This window comes from Salmo salar, chromosome ssa05 (genome assembly GCF_905237065.1).
Source record: "Salmo salar chromosome ssa05, Ssal_v3.1, whole genome shotgun sequence".
Taxonomy (NCBI): domain Eukaryota; kingdom Metazoa; phylum Chordata; class Actinopteri; order Salmoniformes; family Salmonidae; genus Salmo; species Salmo salar.
The window spans coordinates 54,137,098-54,159,495 of NC_059446.1; the positions used below are offsets into that span (position 1 = coordinate 54,137,098).

At 42.9% G+C, this 22,398-nt stretch overlaps 1 protein-coding gene and 1 long non-coding RNA gene across 2 annotated transcripts in view; one reads left to right on the forward strand and one right to left on the reverse strand.

Moving 5' to 3' along the window:
• Positions 1 to 783: 783 nt before the first annotated feature.
• On the forward strand, positions 784 to 5,358 carry LOC123743120 (uncharacterized). The gene is made up of 6 exons (XR_006769907.1): positions 784 to 864; positions 1,428 to 1,478; positions 2,190 to 2,323; positions 2,446 to 2,632; positions 3,036 to 3,195; positions 5,254 to 5,358. It is a non-coding gene; the product is annotated as an uncharacterized lncRNA (long non-coding RNA).
• Positions 5,359 to 5,419: 61 nt separating this feature from the next.
• gnl2 (guanine nucleotide binding protein-like 2 (nucleolar)) overlaps positions 5,420 to 22,398 on the reverse strand; it is a 30,874-nt gene continuing 13,895 nt past the window's right edge. The window contains 10 exon segments of the mRNA NM_001140379.1: positions 5,420 to 6,077; positions 6,247 to 6,329; positions 7,060 to 7,136; positions 7,626 to 8,122; positions 8,673 to 8,780; positions 11,030 to 11,188; positions 11,950 to 12,054; positions 15,835 to 15,963; positions 16,705 to 16,818; positions 22,118 to 22,276. Of these exon segments, the coding sequence (NP_001133851.1) occupies positions 5,934 to 6,077; positions 6,247 to 6,329; positions 7,060 to 7,136; positions 7,626 to 8,122; positions 8,673 to 8,780; positions 11,030 to 11,188; positions 11,950 to 12,054; positions 15,835 to 15,963; positions 16,705 to 16,818; positions 22,118 to 22,276 (1,575 nt within the window). The 3' untranslated portion in view covers positions 5,420 to 5,933.

The window sequence follows — 22,398 nt, forward strand, 5'->3', positions numbered from 1 at the left end:
CAAAGGTTTGAAACAACTCTGAATCATGCCTTCGAGCCGCTCCGAGAGGTTAGTGAGTCGCGCATGGAATTAAGTTGCCATGGTAGAAATAAACAAATAAGTTATCAATTCACATTTCAACAACACATACATACATTCCTCGAGACATTACTTGCTACAACAAACCACGTTTTTATGTGTAGTGTAATCAATGTATCACAATGATTCCTCTAGCTGATTCTCTGCTGAAATATGACAACCCAGTCTTGGTGAGCAGAAACACAGATAATAAGTCACCAAAGGTAGAGTAACGTTAACAAAAAAACGTGTTTAATGCTGGCTGCTAACGTTAGTTACAGTAGCTGGGTGATTCTGCAACTACGGGCACTTCCATGTCCTCTGGTCAATTTTGGGGATTCTATAGAAAATATTTGTATGTTAAGTTCACACTGGAATCACCCCATACTTTTTTAAACACCTCTCTATCAAGTATCTTAGCTACTTTTCAAATACATTTTATACCTCAATTTCCCTATTTTGCCCTTGTTCCTGACCCAGACTTTTAAGCTTCTACTATGTTTTTCTATGAGAAAATATTAATAATTACACATCATATAATGTTATGTACTGCAGAAAGAGTCAATTAAATAAAATCTATTATCAATATTTATTGTTAGTATGCCCTTTATATTGTTTTTTTACACAAAATATACCTGTCCTTTGGGAGTGGTGTCATTTCCACCACTGAGGACAAATTCCTCATTAATAAAGTTTTTTCAAGAGAATGTTAATGTAGTTACCATGGAAACATATTGACACTGAAGCGCATGGCTGCAGTGGACAGTTGTTCCAGATGTGATGTCCAGAAATTGAAGAAAAATCGAGGTAAATATTGCTTGTGTAGAAAAACAAAGAGGGAACATGGAGAAGTTCACTGTACATTTGACAGTAAAAGAAAAGGTATGTGGCACACTCCAGATTCTATTGGAGGACTTTTCCAAAGGATTGAAAGAGAAGTTGGGGAAACACATGTACAAAATTCGACACCAATACTCCAAACTGAGAAAATTAAGAGAATCTGGGGAAAGAGGTGATCATTGTGCATATTGACTTTGCAGAGAACTACCTGTGTAAATACACCAGTGAAATCCAGGCAGTTCACTTTGGTGATTCTCACAAGCAGGTGACCCTCCACACCTGTGTTGGATATACCACAAATGATACAGTTTCACTTGCTCACTGAGCTCTTCTATGCGGCATGACCCCTCTGCTATCTTGGCCCATCTCGCAAAAACACTGACCTACTTCCTTGAGCTCTGCCCATCAGCTACTGCTGTACACTTTGTGAGGGATGGGCCTACAACCCAGAATAGGTCTGAAATGTTTAATGGTTGTTGTTCAAAATGTTTGCAATAAAATATTGTTATCATTCATTCTTTTTTACATAGATGTCATTTCCACCACTCCTCGTCATTTCCATCACAACCCATATTTTTGAGGTAAATGAGTATATTATGTATAATGTACATACATTTATTTGTTTTAGATATGGAAATCATATGGTTGTTATCATAATCTCTCAAAAAGGTTGGGTGGAAATATCTTATTTTTGATGATAAATAAATGTTTTCAGCTGTCACCAAGGCAAGTTTATACATTCAGGCGACATGTTGAATTATTAATATTAGGAAAGCCTTAAAAAAATCACTTTAAATAATATTCAATACAAGTTCATGTACAAATGTATAAGAAATCCATTATAAATCAATTGTATGATATTTCATTTTCAACTAAAATGGATGTTTAATGACGTGATGGAAATTACATTTGTCTATGGCTGTCTGGGGAAAAATGACAAATATATAAATTCCTGAATAGTACAATCGCAGCTATTATCAGATATAGGTTCTAGACAAATCAAAGACAAGTACAATACTGGTAAAATGGTGTTTGAATAAGTTTTAATTTCTGAAAGTTTGCACTGCCAAAGTGTCTGAAGTTGCATAATCACCCAGCTACAGGTAGCTAACTGAATCCATATAGTGGTATCTAACATACATTACATCCACGGGCATTATTTTGAAATCAATGTCATGCCAATGTTCCTAGTGAGCGGTGAGAGATGTCAAACAATTATCTTAGCTTTTTTTCAACATCAAATTAGCTGAAGATGGATGTTCTTCTAATCTAAATGTGTACTGCAAATTCAGGCACGGACTCTGAAAGTGGCCCCACAACAGCCTGCCACGACTGGCCCTGTGCCACCTCTACCCAAACCCAACACCTCCTCAGCCGATGCCAACAAAGAGCAAACCGAGATCCTCAATGCCATCCTACCACCCCGGTATGACATGACACACATCTTTACTGATTAACACCCTTCTCCCTATTTTTCCCCTTAGGGAAATTAACCAATATTCCCGGTTTTGTAAAACCTGAAATCTGGCAACCCTGTGTTAATCTCAGCTCTACCAGTGTTACAGGGAATGGATGGAGACCAACCAGCTGTGGGTGTAGCAGGTGTCTAGCACGCCGTGTACCCGCATGGACGTGGTGCACCTATAGGAGCAGCTGGATCTGAAGCTGCAGCAGAGACAGACCAGGGAGACTGGCATCTGCCCAGTCCTCAGGGAGCTCTACTCCCAGTGCTTCGGTAAGGAGAGAGAGAGGAAGAAAAGATGAGATGAGATGCATGGACGGTAGTAATATTGGAAAAGTGTGTTGGATGCAAATTCTAAAGCCGGGCCAATTTCCAAGAGGACTAGATTAGGCTAGCATAATCCTGGTTCTGAACTAAAAAGCAATTTCAGTGGGTTTAATCTGTGTCCGAGTTAAACTGATTGGTTAAAATATCAAATTAGTGAAAAGAAATATGAGAATTAGGTTGCCTGTCTAAACCCAGCCCATGACGTCAGAGAACACTCATCCTTTACCACTTCATCTTACAGATAAAGCTAAAGATAATGAATGAGGATAAACAATCCAAGTGAATGGACTGCTGTGCCATTGAATGATTAAAAACCTTTGTTACCCCAAAGTGAATTTGATTTGTGTAGATCTCCGATTTGGAGAACAAGAAGCGGGACCTGGCGAGACAGGTTAACGAGCAGAAGGCCAAGTGTGAGGCCATCGAGAAGAGAGAGACAGAGACGGCAGGTGGAGAAGAAACACACAGAGGAGATTCAGTTCCTGAAGAGAACCAACCAGCAGCTTAAGGTAAAGGCACCCAGTCACCATCCCTGTGCAGTCTTGCCAACTCCTATGGGCATTTTCGCGCCAAGGCAGGATTTTCCTAACTCCAAGAAAGTCTTTGAAAGGAAATCAATCACTTTAAGTCATATAAAATATACTTAACAAAAATAAACACAACATCAAAAGTGTTGGTACCAGTTTAAATAAATTAGCCCGGAAACTTTCCACACGCACAAAAAGCTTATTTCTCAATGTTGTGCACACATTTTTTTTACATCCCTGTTAGTGAGCATTTCTCCTTTGCCAAGATAATCCATCCACCTGACAGCTGTGGCATATCAAGAAGTTGATTAAACAGGATCATTACACATGTGCACCTTGTGCTGGGGACAATAAGACCACTCTAAAATGTACAGTTTTGTCACACAACAATGCCACAGATGTCAACATTTTTGAGAGAACGTGCAATTGGCATGCTGACTGCAAGAATGTCCACCAGAGCTGTTGCCAGAGAATAGAATGTATATTGCTCTACCATAAGCTACCTCCGTCATTTTAGAGAATTTGGCAGTATGTCCAACCTGCCTCACAACCGCAGACACACATGTAACTACGCCAGCCCAGGTCCTCCACATCCACCTTCTTCACCTGCGGGATCTTCTGAAACCAGCAAACCGGACAGCTGATGAAACTGTGGGTTTGCACAACTGAAGAATTTCTGCACAAACTTTCAGCTTATCTACATGCTTGTTGTCCACACCATGGTCTTGACCTGACTGCAGTTCAGCGTTGTAACAGACTTCAGTGTGCAAATGCTCACCTTTGATGGGCACTGGCACGGTGAAGAAGGGTGCGCTTCACGGATGAATCCCAGTTTCAACTGTATCCGTGACCAACAGATGCATATCTGTTTTCCCAGTCATGTGAAATCCATAGATTAGGGCCTAATGAATTTATTTTAAATGACTGATTTCCTTATATGCACAATAACTCTGTAAATATTAGAAATTGTTACATATTGCGTTTATACTTTCGTTCAGTGCCTTCATTAAGTATTCAGAACCCTTGACTTTTTCCATTTTATTAGGTTACAGCTTTATTCAAAAATATTTTTTCCCCCTCATCTACACACAATACCCCATAATGACAAAGAAAAAACAGGTTTTTAGAAATGTTTGCTAATTTATATTAAAAAAACAATTTACATGGGTATTCAGAGCCTTTACTCAGTACTTTGTTGCAGCACCTTTGGCAGTGATTACAGCCTCGAGTTTTCTTGGGTATGACACTACAAGCTTGGCACACCGGTATTTGGAGTTTCTCCCATTCTTCTCTGCAGATCCTCTCAAGCTCTGTCAGGTTGGATGGGGAGCATTGCTGCACAGCTATTTTCAGGTCTCTCCAGAGATGTTCGATCAGGCTCAAGTCCGGGCCCCTCAATGACATTCAGAGACTTGTTTGGCATTCGCCAAATCCAGGTTTGTCTGTTGAAGCGTGATTCAACACTCCAGAGAACACGTTTCCACTGCTCGAGAGTCCAATGGCAGCGAGCTTTACACCACTCCAGCCAACGCTTGGCATTGCTTGTGTGCAGCTACTCGGCCACGGAAAACCCATTTCATGAAGCTCCCGATGAACAGTTCTTGTGCTGACGTTGCTTCCAGAGGCAGTTTGGAACTCGGTAGGGAGTTCCAAACTAAGCGCGTCAGCACTCTGCGGTCCCGTTCTGTGAGCTTATGTCCTACCACTTCGCGGCTGAGCCGTTGTTGCTCCTGGATGTTCCCACTTCACAATAACAGCACTTACAGTTGACCGTGGCAACTCTAGCAGGGCAGAAATTTGACTTCTTGGAAAGGTGGCATCCTATGACAGTGCCAAGTTGAAAGTGACTGAGCTCTGGCAGTAGAATGCCCTTAATTAAATGTTTGTATTGAGATTGCATGGCTGTGTACTCAAATGTATACACCTGTCAGCAACGAGTATGGCTGAACACACTCATTTCAAGAGGTGTCCACATACTTGTGTATATATAGTGTATATTTGATAGATATTTTTAACATTTCAATTTCTTGTCCTTTACAGGCACAGCTGGAGGGGTTCATTGCCCCCAAAAAGGTGACCCCTTCATTCCACAAGTGATCTATAACCGGCAGATTTCAGATGGTCCAACACAGCATTATGTAATAAACGTCTACTTCATAACCATAAAGCCTTGCGTTACTAAAGCAGAATAAAAAAATTCAAGTAATTTGTTCGTAATCTTTATTTTATGGTATGACATGTATATTTCAAGAAGAATAATGTCACTTGATGTTTTTTCCAAAAGTGCAGTACATAACCTGGGTGCCAGTGTGTTTCTGCTCTCTAGCCAACTCCTTATGGAATTGTCATGCCAAATTTGACAGTTCCATAAGGAGTTAGCAAAAGAATGAAAACAGACTGGCATCCAGGCTATGCAGTACAAGTGTACTTTTTTTTGGATGACAGACTCATCCTTTCACTTCGCAGTGAAGCTCCTTATGAGTTTAAGTAATAGTTTGAAGAAACATTGACGTTGTCACTTCGTTGAAGGTCACTCAGGATTAGGTTAATGCGTCAAGCGATTAGGTTCATCAAAACCTAATGCACCCTAACCCAAATCACTTTCCATCAAGATACCAAGGGTAGGTACCAAGACACCTTAAAACAATTCATTACAATGACAGGGTCATTAAAATAAATATTTATTAGAAATGTCCCAATTTGGTGTCTTGGACCCCAGACTAGCGCTTCGATCTCTTGGCTTTCTTGCCCTCGCTGGGCGCTGTAGGCATCTTTCTGTTCTTGTTTTTGTTCTTGACGTTGTGGGTTTCGTAATAGCGTGTTCCAACTTTCTTCACCTTCTGAGCACGATCCGCTGCTCTCCTCTGCAGAGGGGGAGAGAGAGACAAATGAGTGAGATTTAAGCTCGAGGAAGAACACTGCCTTCATTCCATTAACAATAGCGGTAGGGGAGTGGCTATGCATCAGAGGCGTCCAGTCAAGATAGATGGGCCTGTTTGATGTCAAACCGCAGGGTAAGTGAACATGCAGTACCTGCTTGGATGTTAAACTTCTGTGTGGACGCGTGAGCTCCTCTGCCTCCTCGATTTTCCTCTTCTTGCCGACCTGTGTTACGGCTGAAGAACAAAAGGCATGGAATTACTAAACCAGTTAATAGGACATTCCCATTGGGGCGGCAGGTAGCCTAGTGGTTAGAGCGTTGGGCCAGTAACCGAAAGGTTGCTGAATCGAATCCCAGAGCTGACAAGGTAAAAATCTGTCGTTCTGCCCCTGAGCAAGGCAGTTAACCCACTGTTCCCCAGGCGCCGAAGTCGTGGATGTCAATTTAAGGCTGTGGGGTTGGGTTAAATGCAGAAGACATTTCAGTTGAAGGCATTCAGTTGTACAACTGACTAGGTATGCCCCTTTATTGCTTGTTTAGTGGTCTTTGGCCAAATACCTACTCTAATTATACATTTTATCCACTGCCATCCATGAAGACTTGCATATTTTGCGAGAAGAAAGAATCAAAATGATTTGATGCAATACATTTGGCAGGTTAAAGGAAAATAAATCAGATTACTGAAACTTAAGTTGATCTCAGATCGAATGTCTGTGGAGGGAAGTTAACCTCCCCTTTCATGTAACAAAAAGTAATGACCATCATGCTTTTAGGGAAAGAGGATAATTTTGTAAATGTATTAAACTACAAGTTTGACCAATTCCAGTCCTTTTCAATTGGAAATATAACAAAAAAAGAATCCATATGACAGAAATCCGTCAGTGACAGAACTTTAACCCCTGCATTTGGCATGTCAGGTAAGCCAACAAAGGAAAATCACAAATAAGTTGAAATGAAGTTGTTACCTTTAGGTTGTGGTTTATTCGCCGCCTGCTTCACTTTCATGTCTGTGAGCACTTTGTCAGAGAGCGCCTTCGGAATCCTGTACAAAAAAGAAAAGTAGAAAGAGACGTCACATATAACCTCATTACTCCCTACACATCCAGACGGTTTAGTCCCGTTGGAATTCGCTGAGCCGACAATGGAAAGCAAATTGGCCGCAGACGACTCTTATTTGACGTTGAGCGCGGGGGCGTGAGCTGAAGTTCTCCAGCGAGAGAGACGGTGGATGAGTGGGTGGAACAAATCAACAAATGATAAACCCCATCGATCAGACAGAACAGTATGAGCAGCTGCCAATCATGTTTCACCTCAAAGGACCCAGGCACCCTTCATCTCTCTCTCCCTATGGCTTTGTCCCAAATGGCATCCTACATAGAGCACTACTTTTGGAGTGCACTATATTGGGAATAGGGTGCCACTTGGGATAGAGCTATGCCCGTCTTTTGGACAAGCTCTGGGGTTGATGTGGGCTTAATTAAGCACATATTCAAAACAAGTGGTGGGGAGAACTGAGAAGAATAAGACAAACCGGATGCCGGAGAAGCGCTTGAGTCTGGCCCGGTCCAGGAACTGCTTGTACTTCGCAATCTTCCCGTCCAGCTCGCGGATCGTCTCACGCGAACTCTTTTTTCCCCCCACCTTGGCAGGCTGACTGGTTGGGGTGGTGGTGGCCTCAGTGGTGGCCTCAGCCTCTGTCTCCCCCTCCCCCTCATCTCCATTTTCCTCTTCCTCGCTATCCTTCTCCACGTCCGAGCCGGACAGGTCAGAGAAAGCGAGGTCGTCGGTCTGCACGGGTGCCAGGTCTTCGTCGTTGAACTCGGGCGCCACGTTGATCTTGCCGAAGTTCTGCCGGACATTGGAGAGGATCTTCTGCACCTGCTCATGTTTGCGTTTCTGCTGTTGCTGGGCCTCCTGCTCAGGCGACACTGCAGCCACCATCTCCTCGCTCTGCTCCTCTGTTGCTCTTTCTTCCTGTACACACTCTGTAGCTTCTGGTGCCCCCTCCACTGGCAGTTTCTCCTTGCCCTGAAAACAACACACCAGTCAGTACAGCTTTCATAATCATGGCTAGGTTTCGATTCTCCTGAAGTGTGCACTTGCACTCATTCGCATGGACTTAAAAATGATGGAAACTACCTCCAGCCAATGCTTACACCAATCCAATTAAATCCACAATGGGGAGTGTGTGAAAGTGCACACTTCAGGAGAAAGGTAGATAATCGGGATGCATGCAGACCATGTGTACATTTCAGATTGAGTGGACAATCTTGTTGCTCACCTGAGAGGACCACAACGGAAATAAGATTGGGTTTTAGCCTCAATCATTTTAATGTATGCATTGTTGTCCCTGGCTGGAGCATCTTTATATGTATTTTTACTTGTCAAATAAAAAGAAACTTCAGCAAAGAAAGTCAATGTGACCATGCATGCACTCTTGGCAAGTCCTGTGATGATATTTTACATTTAGCCAGAGGGTGGCAGACTATAACCAGAGTATGTGCTAACATTACTGTTGGGAATGTCTCTGTGTGTGCGAGACAGAAGGTTTTAGTCCAGCCGTTCGTCCACCTCTCACCTCATGCTCTTCCTCACAGCCAGGGGGTTTTACGAAGAAGGGGATGCGTCCTCTCTGCCAGTCGTTCAGCACCATTTTGGAGACACAGGTAAGGTCTGGCTCGCCCCCCTGCAACAGATCATACATTAGGGAAACATGAGAAGAAAATAAAGTAGGAATAAATGGAGCATCCTTATATAGACCTTATGTGCCACTTGGATCGATGAGTTCCAAATAAGCGTTAGGGTCAAGTGTAGAATTTCAAACTGATCAAGAAAAGGCCCATACAAAAACATAGTGTATGTTTAGGGAAGATCATTTTTACCACTGACCTACAGCTTGTCAAATTCACAAAGATAAATCCTGAACATGCACCTTTCAGGACTAATATATACTGATCAAAAAAATAAAGGGAACACTTAAACAACACATCGTAGATCTGAATGAAAGAAATAATCTTAAATACTTTTTTCTTTACATAGTTGAATGTGCTGACAACCAAATCACACAAAAATAATCAATGGAAATCCAATTTAATCAACCCATGGAGGTCTGGATTTGGAGTCACACTCAAAATTAAAGTGGAAAACCACACTACAGGCTGATCCAACTTTGATGTAATGTCCTTAAAACAAGTCAAAATGAGGCTCAGTAGTGTGTGTGGCCTCCACGTGCCTGTATGACCTCCCTACAACGCCTGGGCATGCTCCTGATGAGGTGGCGGATGGTCTCCTGAGGGATCTCCTCCCAGACCTGGACTAAAGCATCCGCCAACTCCTGGACAGTCTGTGGTGCAACGTGGCGTTGGTGGATGCGAGACATGATGTCCCAGATGTGCTCAATTGGATTCAGGTCTGGGGAACGGGCGGGCCAGTCCATAGCATCAATGCCTTCCTCTTGCAGGAACTGCTGACACACTCCAGCCACATGAGGTCTAGCATTGTCTTGCATTAGGAGGAACCCAGGGCCAACCGCACCAGCATATGGTCTCACAAGGGGTCTGAGGATCTCATCTCGGTACCTAATGGCAGTCAGGCGACCTCTGGCGAGCACATGGAGGGCTGTGCGGCCCCCCAAAGAAATGCCACCCCACACCATGACTGACCCACCGCCAAACCCGGTCATGCTGGAGGATGTTGCAGGCAGCAGAACGTTCTCCACGGTGTCTCCAGACTCTGTCACGTATGTCACGTGCTCAGTGTGAACCTGCTTTCATCTGTGAAGAGCACAGGGCGCCAGTGGCGAATTTGCCAATCTTGGTGTTATCTGGCAAATGCCAAACGTCCTGCACGGTGTTGGGCTGTAAGCACAACCCCCACCTGTGGACGTGGGGCCCTCATACCACCCTCATGGAGTCTGTTTCTGACCGTTTGAGCAGACACATGCACATTTGTGGCCTGCTGGAGGTCATTTTGCAGGGCTCTGGCAGTGCTTCTCCTGCTCCTCCTTGCACAAAGGCGGAGGTAGCGGTCCTGCTGCTGGGTTGTTGCCCTCCTACGGCCTCCTCCACGTCTCCTGATGTACTGACCTGCCTCCTGGTAGCGCCTCCATGCTCTGGACACTACGCTGACAGACACAGCAAACCTTGCCACAGCTCGCATTGATGTGCCATCCTGGATGAGCTGCACTACCTGAGCCACTTGTGTGGGTTGTAGACTCCGTCTCATGCTACCACTAGAATGAAAGCACCGCCAGCATTCAAAAGTGACCAAAACATCAGCCAGGAAGCATAGGAACTGAGAAGTGGTCTGTGGTCACCACCTGCAGAACCACTCCTTTATTGGGGGTGTCTTGCTAATTGCCTATAATTTCCACCTGTTGTCTATTCCATTTGCACAACAGCATGCGAAATGTATTGTCAATCAGTGTTGCTTCCTAAGTGGACAGTTTGATTTCACAGAAGTGTGATTGACTTGGAGTTACATTGTGTTGTTTAAGTGTTCCCTTTATTTTTTTGAGCAGTGTATATTGTGACATTCAAATTCCATTGACCACAAAGAGTTATAAAGCTAATTCAGACAGATGAAAGATGGTCAGAAATGAAGACAAGCAGCCCAGACAATGTAGCCTGGTGGTCTTAGATCTGTGCTGTCTTGCCAATCCCTATGGTCATTAGCATGCCAAACAACAACCATAGGAGTTGGCTATGAAGCACAAACAGATCTGGATCGACCAACAGCCTACAGTCAATGACCCTGAAACGGTGACTTCAGCCCCCATTCATACACTCCAGGGTGATGTTAATTAAGTACCAAACAAGAGACAACTGACTGGAACAGGGAGGGACTATCTGGGCTTGTCCAATAAGAAACACTTTTTGTTTTCCATTAAAATGTTTTGCTATGGTGCGCGCTAAATAATATGACCCAGGCCCTGACCTTGAGGAGTTTGCCCATGCGCATCGCCAGTTTCTCCAGGAAGTCCTCTGGGGAGCTCCAGGTGGGGATGCGGTACGTCTTCTGGATGTACTCTGGTTTGGCCCGCTCTAGCACCGCCGGGATATGCTCCTCCGGGTTACGGATCTTCTCCACTTGCACCTGGGAAACAGCAGTGAAGCGTACAATGATACAATTGTTAGGTTAGAAATGGTACAGGTTTAGACATGGAAGTATACAAAATTATCAGTGAAAAAGTTACACACAAATATTATACCCCCAAAACATGCTAACCTCTCACCATTACAATAACAGGGGAGGTTAGCATTTTTGGGAGGGGAGGGTGGTATGCTATTTGTTCATCTAACTTTCTCACCCATCATTAGTCACTATTCATTAAGGACTATCTGTAATCGTGGTAGCATCCACATTAATATGCAAGTGTTCAGAAACATTCTATTCACCATGAAAGTAACGCTCATTTCTATTGGGTACAAAATTATCTGAAACGCAACTAAAACAAACAACAAATGCATCCAACAAGTTTGGCGTCACCAGCTTGATGAAATCCTTTAATGCTAGGAATATGGGACCAAATACTAAACGTTTGACTACTTTAATACACAAGTCAAGTTGTCTCAATATTTTTGTTCCTCTAAAATGGGGAGGACCAGGCACAAAAAGTACATTTCCAAACAGTTTACCCAACATGGATGAAAATACCCTCAAATGAAAGCCGACCATCTGCACTTTAACCATTTCAAATCCAATGTGCTGGAGTACAGAGCCAAAACAAACTATTTTCCACCGTCCCAATACATTGAGCTCACTGTATAGCCCTGCCTGCTCAAATAAAATATAAATGTTTACTACAAAACAAAAACAACCATATAGATTATTGATGGAGAAAAATAGTAACATACCACTCCTTTCAACACGATGTCGCTCTCGCTGTCTTCAGAGGGGTAAACGACACCCGGGCAGTCGATGAGGAAGATGCGTCGCATCAGGGTGATGTACTGCCACACCTGAAAGAAGAGACCGGGCCCAAGATCAGCTAAGTCACAGGGTCTAATGATTTTATACTCAGAGCCTATTCACAACATTTCACCGGTTTGAGACAATCACATTTGATAATGTAGCAGAAATGAAGACCCTACTGCATCCAACATAAACAAAACAGATCTTAAAAGAGGACAGACCATTCAGAGCACACCTCAGAACTGTCCACATGTACTTTGTCAGCCAAAAAGGTGAGTAGGACTAGCGAACAGCAAAAGCACTAGGCTTATGTCAATCGACTATCCCCCATAGTACAAAAGTTTAACTATTGTATTCGGTGCGACCAGTCAGGATCTAATTTAGGTTGTTTATCTACTTGCCCAGAGTCAGACGAACTCACAAATACCATTTTTATATGGCAGCGTGCAGTTTGAAGTTAGCTTAGCGCAATTGCTGGAAATCTCCCGGTACAGTAGCCAGCTCCTCTCAAAAGCAGGGAAATAGACCTAACTACACCAAAACTGGGTGGTTGGTCATTTATAGTCTTACAAATCTATACATAGTAATCAATATCTTATACATTTGTTAATTCCAATGACAATCATGAAATTAGATTTTATCCACTTCCTCATTCTCTGACCAGTTGTTGCATAGAGATCGCAATGTTGTATTGGCCTCAATGGCGCTGCCTGTGTGCTTACAGACGCCATAATGGGACAGAAAACATTACTAGCTCTATAGATCTCTATGCAACAACGGGGACATAAAGAGGAAGTGGATAGACTCTCGTTTCTTATGATTATCAGTGAAATGAACAATATTTTTTAAATCCATGCTAGTTAAGGATACTATTGTTATCACGTTTCACATTGAATTTAGTAACTACAAAAAGGTAAGACGGTTGAATTTTAATTCTGGTGCCACCCTGCACATAAGCTTGTTAGCTAGCTAGCTCTGGTCTAGCTCTCAAACTCTAGGTGGCATTATGTGTAATGTAATGGAATAGTCATGATTAAGGCCTAGCTCTGGTCCAACGTTAGTTAAGCCAAATCTCTGAAATTCAAAAGACATTCAAAGTTCCTTCATAGAAGCCACTCTTCTGTAGGTATAATTCTGTAGGCCTAATTCAGATAATGCATGTCATAAGAACAAGATTCCCAATTTCAGTCGCATCGCGCACCCTACACTACACTTGTCTGTCCAATGCATGTACATAGCTTGCCTGCTCCATAGCAAGCAGTTCTATCCATTGGTGAAGTAATTTAATGTTGAGGTAAATGAAAAAAAAAAAAGTAGCGATTTCAGAGGTTTGAAAAGGAACAGAATGAGAAGAAAAAAATGGACGAAACGATTGGAAAATAATGTCAGTTCCAACCCTTTGTAAGAAGGTCTATTCCCCTGCTTTTGAGAGGAGCTGGCTACTGTACTGAGAATCACATTGCTTTTCTCTTCTGCCTGAAAACCAATACTCATATCCCCATTTGGACGACGGAAGGAAATATTTGACAAGCTTTTTTTTTTTTTAACACAGAAACACAAAAACGCATTGCACATCCATTCAAACAACCAGGGCGAGCGAGAGCGAGGAGGGCCAGCCCAATGCTGAACAACCTTGTTTGGTCACAGACAAAGGCAGACAGACAGACGCTAGCAGCCTCTGGCAAGAGCCACCTTGCATTGGGCGATAAACTCTTGCTGGTTACACGCCGATCTGATAGATCCCAAAGGGGAGAAGAAAAAAAACTGATCTCTTTTGCACGCTCACAGCTCTGGCAACAGACGGCCAACTCCGATAGTATCACCCTCAGTGGGGTTTCCAGACCTCCAGATCCACCGTTTTGTTCCAAACAGGATAAACAGGTCCAGAGAGAGGAAATGAAGGATGAGGGTTATTGTTTTCCTTGCTTTTTGGCCACGTCTCTGCCAGGTATCAGACGTACACTACCGTTCAAAAGTTTGGGGTCACTTAGAAATGTCCTTGTTTTTGAAAGAAAAGCAATTTTTTTGTCCATTAAAGTAACATCAACTTGATCAGAAATACAGTGAAGACATTAATGTTGTAAATGACTATTGTAGCTGGAAATGGTAGATTTTTTATGGAATATCTACATAGGCGTACAGAGGCCCATTATCAGCAACCATCACTCCTGTGTTCCAATGGCACGTTGTGTTAGCTAATCCAAGTTTATAATTTTAAAAGGCTAATTGATCATTAAAAAACCCTTTTGCAATTATGTTAGCACAGCTGAAAACTGTCGTTCTGATTAAAGAAGCAATAAAACTGGCCTTCTTTAGACTAGTTGAGTATCTGGAGCATCAGCATTTGTGGGTTCGATTACAGGCTCAAAATGGGCAGAAACAAAGATCTTTCTTCTGAAACTCATCAGTCTATTCTTGTTCTGAGAAATGAAGGCTATTCCATGCGAGAAATTGCCAAGACACTGAAGATCTCATACAACACTGTGTACTACTCCCTTCACAGAACAGATCAAACTGGCTCTAACCAGAATAGAAAGAGGAGTGGGAGGCCCCGGTGCACAACTGAGCAAGAGGACAAGTACATTAGAGTGTCTAGTTTGAGAAACCGACACCTCATAAGTCCTCAAATGGCAGCTTCATTAAATAGTACCTGCAAAACACCAGTCTCAACATCAACAGTGAAGAGGCGACTCCGGGATGCTGGCCTTCTAGGCAGAGTAGCAAAAAAAATTCTCAGACTGGCCAATAAAAAAAAAAGATTAAGATGGGCAAAATAACACAGACACTGGACAGAAGAAGATTGGAAAAAAGTGTTATGGACAGAAATCTAAGTTCGAGGTTTTCGGATCACAATGAAGAACATTCGTGAGACGCAGAAAAAATGAAAATATGCTGGAGGAGTGCTTGACGCCATCTGTCAAGCATGGTGGAGGCAATGTGATGCTCTGGGGTGCTTTGGTGGTGGTAAAGTGGGAGATTTGAACAGGGTAAAAGGGACCTTGAAGAAGGAAGGCTATCAATCCATTTTGCAACGCCATGCCATACCCTGTTGACGGCGCTTAATTGGAGCCAATTTCCTTCTACAACAGCTCCAAACTATGCAAGAACTATTTAGGGAAGAAGCAGTCAGCTGGTATTCTGTCTATAATGGAGTGGCCAGCACAGTCACCGGATCGCAACCCTATTGAGCTGTTGTGGGAGCAGCTTGACTGTAAGGTACGTAAGAAATGCCCATCAAGCCAATCCAACTTGTGGGAGGTGCTTCAGGAAGCACGGGGTGAAATATCTTCAGATTACCTCAACAAACTGACAACTAGAATGCCAAAGGTCTGCAAGGCTGTAATTGCTGAAAATGTAGGATTCTTTGACGAAAGCAAAGTTTGAAGAACACAATTATTATTTCAATTAATAATCATTATTTATAACCTTGTCAACGTCTTGACTATATTTCCTATTCATTTTGCAACTAATTTCATATATGTTTTCATGGAAAACAAAGACATTTCTAAGTGACCCCAAACTTTTGAACGATAGTGTATATAGTCGAGGCGAAGGGTTTAAATACATATACTTCAGCACATCGTTGGGAAGTTACTTAGGCTATGAGTAGCACATTGATACACAAATAGTGCTGCATGCAACATTCCATTTTGTGTTTTCTCTTAGCAATCAAGGGAATAGCGTGAGATTGTCCCCCCTGCATTGGCCTTTATTGAGATTACATGGACGTATGTAAATTGCTCATCATGACACCTCAGGTATCAATATGGGATTATGTTCAAGTGTTTTTATTTTGAAGGTATTTTTTTAGGGGAATGATACCATACCTTAGTCTCACCGGCGAGGGGTGCCACGTTGCAGACCTTCTTGGAGCGTAGCGTGTTGATGACAGAGCTCTTTCCCACGTTGGGGTAGCCGATGAATCCAACGCTGATCTGCTTCTTGTCTGTGTGGAGCTGAAGAGGCAAAACAAGTTAAAATAGCAGTTTCCTTGAACAATAGTCTAAACTTAACCTGTCTTCAATTCCGGACAGCCACAACTCTAGACAGCACTTTGACGGAGGCCAATACTAATAAAACATGTGACCATGTAATTTAAAAAAGCTTGTTTTCACCGGAGAAAAATAGCTACAGGATGCAGATAAGTCTACACCATGGATGAAAAATCTGTCAAAACCAAGAGGTAGGTATAAATATTAGTCTCTCCACTTTGTCCCGAAAGGTCAATTCTAACAGCCATTTATTTGAACCGTTTCTTTGCCTCGTTATCTCTCTGACATGTCTGTGAGCCGAGGCCAACAACTTAAACCCCTGGAGTGAGGCAAATGCCTAAAGAACCTCAGTTCACATACACAGATCATGGAAACCTTAGTATGTTTATGACTCAACACGGTCATCTTAAACCCAAGAGAGAAAGTGTCAGCGATATACCTTTCAACTTGATTTATGTTAACTAAGCCTCCTCTGAGCATCCAAGGCCCTGTTTTATGGCCTGTGCATACCAAAAATAGCTTGGCAGCAGATGGGAGGACCTTGTGTGGAGCCATACGCTCATAAGGGTGGTTAGAGTAGGGTGCCATGACAAGAGTTGGCCATTTGTACCAACATCTGCCCCTTAGGGACCTACTTTTGACCAAATGGGGAGTTTAGTTCGGTCCGTTTGGAGTGGGTGACTCATGTGAGAAGGCGGTACCTACCTTGCCAAACTGCCTGAGGAGTTGGATGAGGGAGCCCTTGCCGAACGAGTTGGTGAGGCTGGCATGGAAGGCCAGGGTGGGGTACTCTGCGGAGAGCACGGCTACCCAGCGTTTCTGATTTGAATACAAAACAGACAGACCTAAGTCAGACAGACATGGACATACATTTACTCTATGTGAAATTGTAGTTAGTTTGCACTGCACGTGTGTCCGTATGAAAGGAAAGTGTGTAGATTGTAGCCTACAAACCAGGCGAATGTCAAACCCATCAAATATCCTGAAAGTACTCACAATTCAGTTGGCCATTGAAAAATGTATGTCTAGAAATGTATCATTAGGGTAAGGCAGCATCTTCTCTGATGCTGATGGAGTAAATAATATACTTCTGAGTGGGAATGAGGGGTGGTTACACAAGATTAGCACTGAAGAATGAACCCATTTAATGACACAGGCACAATGTGTCATTTCAATTTAAGTCTGATATTCATTCATAATGTGTGCTTTACAGTGCACCTCTAGTGTATTCTAATGGCACTACAGCAAAATCCTGCAGCACATTATGAAAACGGTTGGCGCTGACACCATCCTTCCTGTTTTGGTGACCCCTGAATCCACACACACACACGTTATTTGAGGCCACAGGCTATCATTTGTCAAGGTAGATCAAGCATGATCCGGGATTGAAAAAAAAGTTGACGATAACTACTTACATAAAACTCCTGAGAACATCAACTCCCTCCAGAAAACAATTGACATAGAAGGCATTGCCAGTCTTGATCCTATATTAGTCTTTTGATCACACATTCACAGTTTTAGGGATTTCCACACTAGTGAGCCAAACCAAACTGGACTGAGCTGGTTTGTTTTCCACCCACCATAGTTCCAGGAACCGTGTTGTAAAAGACAATGTGAAAAGAAACTCAGCTCAGTTTGGGCCGGCAAAATAGTGTGAATGGGGTACATCTGTAGGCTTGGCCAGAGGTGTGGACTCAAGTCACATGACTTGGACTCGAGACAGACTCAAACCACAAATTTGATGACTTGACAGAAAATAAAACTTGAAACTTGACTTCGACCCTTAAGACTTGGGACTCGACTTAGACTTGAGACTGATTACTTTTTATTTATGACTTTTTAATTATCTGGGCAGGTTTTGTAACGTTTTGTCACTACTCTCCATGCAGCCAGAGACCGCGTTGCACTTGCAAAAAACTGATTGGCTAGTGAAACGCACTCGGCCCTCTGATTGGACCAGCAAACGGTCAATCAACACAGGTCGGGTGAGCTACAGTTGCGCAGTGTTTTAATTTGGGGGAGGGTCATGAGTGTGAAATTAAAATGGGGAAAATACATGAATTCATACATATTTCAATAGGAATTTTTGTATTTATACCTTTGCTTATTCGATCTGGTCACTAACCTAGGCCTACGGAACTGCACCATATTATTGTAAACATTTTGAAAATGCATAACGTGAGCGCGCGTGCACGTGGGAGCATGAAGCAACAATTACTAGCATAGCTGGTCTTTCGGCATGTCAAAATTGCTTGGAATTGATAATTGAGTTATGAAGCGTGCATTAGGAATGTGTTGCTAAATTAATTATTACATAATCAAAATAATGAAAAGGGCTGTCTGGTAGCCTCACTAGATAGACAAACGATTTTGTGACCATAGGACTATTAAAAAAGGTTCTATCTGCACAAAGCATAGTTCTGAGATATTGAGCATCAATTTTCACATCCCAGATATCAGAACTGTTTTGTAGTGAATCATGTTGTCAAACCCATTAAGGTCCTCACCATAAAAGGTATCAAAATCCTGCAACATTTGTTAATTCATTTCTTTTTTTAGGGGGGGTGCAATTGCAGATAGAACCTTATGGCTCTGAAATGTCAATCTGGGTTCAGCCATAAGTTTGACACTTCTATGTTCAGTTTTTAAGAAGCCTTCAGCTATTTGAATACATAAATTATAGAATAACACTGTTTTACCAAAATAGAAAACAAATACATTTCTTAATGTATTATGATCAGACAAATTACTGTTATCACTGAACAACGATGTGAAATATAATTAAAAGATTTGACACAGTTTTTTGCTTACGTGCCATTATTGCTGGTTAGACTAGCCTAAATCATACTTAGAGGGAGATGGCAAAGACATGTGTTCTGATTGGTCTGCATTTGTTCAGGCTTGTGATTGGATTGCAGATAAAATTTACTTTTTCAAAAATCCTACTAAACAAACATGAAAAAAAAACATCTAAAAGATTATTATTATTTTTTTTTTTTTAAATAAAAAATATGAGTCAGATATAACCTTATGTCCCAAGGTCTCGATTTGTAGTTAAACAAGTCATTGCATGTAAAAAAAAATGTTTTTAAACTTGACTTGCTCAGAATGCATGACTTGGATTTGAGACTCGGCCCTTGTGACTTGAGATTTGCTTGCGACTCGAATAATAGTGACTTGGTCTCACCTCTGGGCTCGGCCCTAATTGATGTGCTCTCCGTCACCTGGAGCTGGAGGATAACTGATGCATGATCTGTGTTTTTATTTTTTTTTACCTTTATTTAACTAGGCCAGTCAGTTAAGAACAAATTCTTATTTACAATGATAGCCAAACCCGGACGACGCTGGGCCACTTGCCTTATTGGACTCCCAATCACGGCCAGTTGTGATAAAGTCTGGAATCGAACCAGGGTCTGTAGTGATGCTTCTAGCACTCAGATGCATGGCCTTGGACCGCTGCGCCACTCGGGAGCCCCCAAAAAATGGTGTCAGAAGTGGGAAGTGAGTCAGAAGTGGTAACTCATATCTGTACAGGGTGAACACTGAATTACTCTCTACAAAAGGGGTTATTGTCTTCCGGAATTCTGTCTTACTTACAATGGTCTCATACCCCACACGAGCATTTAAATGCTGTGACATCCTGTGGAGATTGGGCCTTGGTGATCAGGTTACTATAAACCTGGTATCGTTTGATTGGTCAATGGAAGTTGTTTTTAGGTTGCACAGGTTGCACCTCAGAGGGTATCAATGGAATCGAGGTCTGTTTGCTCTCTGATCCTGTATCCAGTCCATGGAGCAAGGTTGTATGATCAATTCTCATTTCCTAGGCTTATTTGTTCATGCTTTGTCTTGAAAGCTAAGGTTAAGATCTATATGCTTGGAATAATGCCTTGTAATGCTTGCAACTTAAGCTTCATGCCTCATTTTACAAAGTCATTAAATACACTTCTATTTAGAACTCCATTATCAGACATTTCTTGATCGCCTATTACTTTAACTCAAATGTAGTCTCATGCATATTGCCATTTATCTTTTGGAGACAGAAACATATTTTAATAGGCTAATTGCTTAGTCTTATGAGACGTACGGGAGGTGTATACACACACAGAACACAAATATCACCGAAACATGCAACAATTTCAAAGATTTTACTGAGTTACAGTTCCTACAAGGAAATCAGTCATTTTAAATACATTCATTAGGCCCTAATCTATGGATTTCACATGACTGGGAATACAGATATGCATCTGCTGGTCACAGATACCTTCAAAAAATGTAGGGGGAGTGGATCAGAAAAACAGTCAGTATCTGGTGTGGTCACCATGTGCCTCATGCAGCGCGACACATCTCCTTAGCATAGAGTTGATCAGACTGTTGATTGTGGCCTGTAGAATGTTGTTCCACTCCTCTTCAATGGCTGTAAGAAGCTGCTGGATATTGGCGGGAACTGGAACACTCTGTTGTACACGTCGATCCAGAGCATCCCAAACATTCTCAATTGGTGACATGTCTGGTGAGTATGCAGGCCTTGGAAGAACTGGGACATTTTCAGCTTCCAGGAATTGTGTACAGATCCTTGCGACATGGGGCCGTGCATTATCATGCTGAAACATGAGATGGCGGCGGATGAATTCCACGACAACGGACCTCAGGATCTTGTCATGGTATCTCCGCGCATTCAAATTACCATCAATAAAATGCAATTGTGAAGGCCTCCCGAGTGGCGCAGTGGTCTAAGGCGCTGTGCCACAAGAGATTCTGGGTTCGAGTCCAGGCTCTGTCGCAGCCAGACGCGGCCGGGAGGCCCATGGGGCGGCGCACAATTGGCCCAGCATCGTCCGGTTTACGGAGGGTTTGGCCTGCAGAGATATCCTTGTCTCATCTCACACTAGCGACTGCTGTGGCGGGCCGGGCGCAGTGCACGCTGACACGGTCGCCAAGTGTACGGTGTTTCCTCCGACACATTGGTGCGGCTGGCTTCCAGGTTGGATGGGCATTGTGTCAAGAAGCAGTGCGGCTTGGTTGGGTTGTGTTTCGGAGGACGCACGGCTCTCGACCTTCGCCTCTCCCGAGTCCGTATGGGAGTTGCAGCAATGAGACAAGTCTAACTACTACCAATTGGATACCAAGAAATTGGGGAGAAAAAAAGATTGGTGAAAAATACAAAAAATGCAATCGTGTTCGTTGTCCGTAGCTTATGCCTTGCCCATACCACAACCCCACCACGGGGCACTCTGTTCACAACGTTGACATCAGCAAACCACTCGCTCAAACACGCTGTCTGCCATCTGCCTGGTACAGTTGAAACCGGGATTAATCCCTGAAGAGCACACTTTTCCATCGTGCCAGTGGCCATCAATGGTAAGCATTTGCCCATTGAAGTCGGTTACGACACCGAAAAGCAGTCAGATCAAGACCCTGGTGAGGACGACGAGCACGCAGAGGAGCTTTCCTGAGACGGTTTCTGATAGTTTGTGCAGAAATTCTTTGGTTGTGCAAACCCAGTTTCATCAGCTGTCCGGGTGTCTCAGACGATCGCGCAGTTGAAAAAGCCAGATGTGGAGGTCCTCGGCTGGCGTGGTTACACATGGTATGTGGTTGTGAGGCCAGTTGGACTTACTGCTAAATTCGCAAATGATTTGAGGTGGCTTATGGTAGAGAAATTGACATTCAATGCTCTGGCAACAGCTCTGGTGGACATTCCTGCATTCAGCATGCCAATTCATATCTCCCTCAAAACTTGAGACAACTGTAGCATTGTGTTGTGTAACAAAACTGCACATTTAAGATGGGCCTTTAACAGTGTGCTTTGTATTGTCCCCAGCACAAGGTGCACCTGTGTAATGATCATGCCGTTTAATCAGCTTCTAGATATGCCACACCTGTCAGGAGGATGGATTATCTTGGCAAAAAATAAATGCTAACAGGGATGTAAACACATTTGTGCACAAAATCTGAGCGTATAGAACATTTCTGGGCTCTTATTTCAGCTCATGAAACATGGGACCAACACTTTACATATTGCATTGATATTTTTGTTCAGTGTAATACTCATACCATAATTATTACCCCACTACACGTGTATTTGTCTCAGGATAAAGTAAAAGGGGTCTCTTACCGTGACCCAGGTGGGGATGAGGTCGCACTTGTTGAGCACGAAGATCAGGTGCTTCCAAGGCTTCTCCTTCCTCATGTAGGTCTCGATGCTCTGCGAGCGCGTACCCATGGGGTCGCGGGCATCCAGCACCTGTATGATGACGTCTGACGAGTCTATCACCTGTGGGTTAAGGAGTGAGATTGAGAGAGGAAGCAAAGTCATGGTTTGAGAGTTCTTAGTTGATCTAAAATCACTATACTTCAGGGATGCAAACTGATGAGGGCCCAAAAATGTGCCTATTT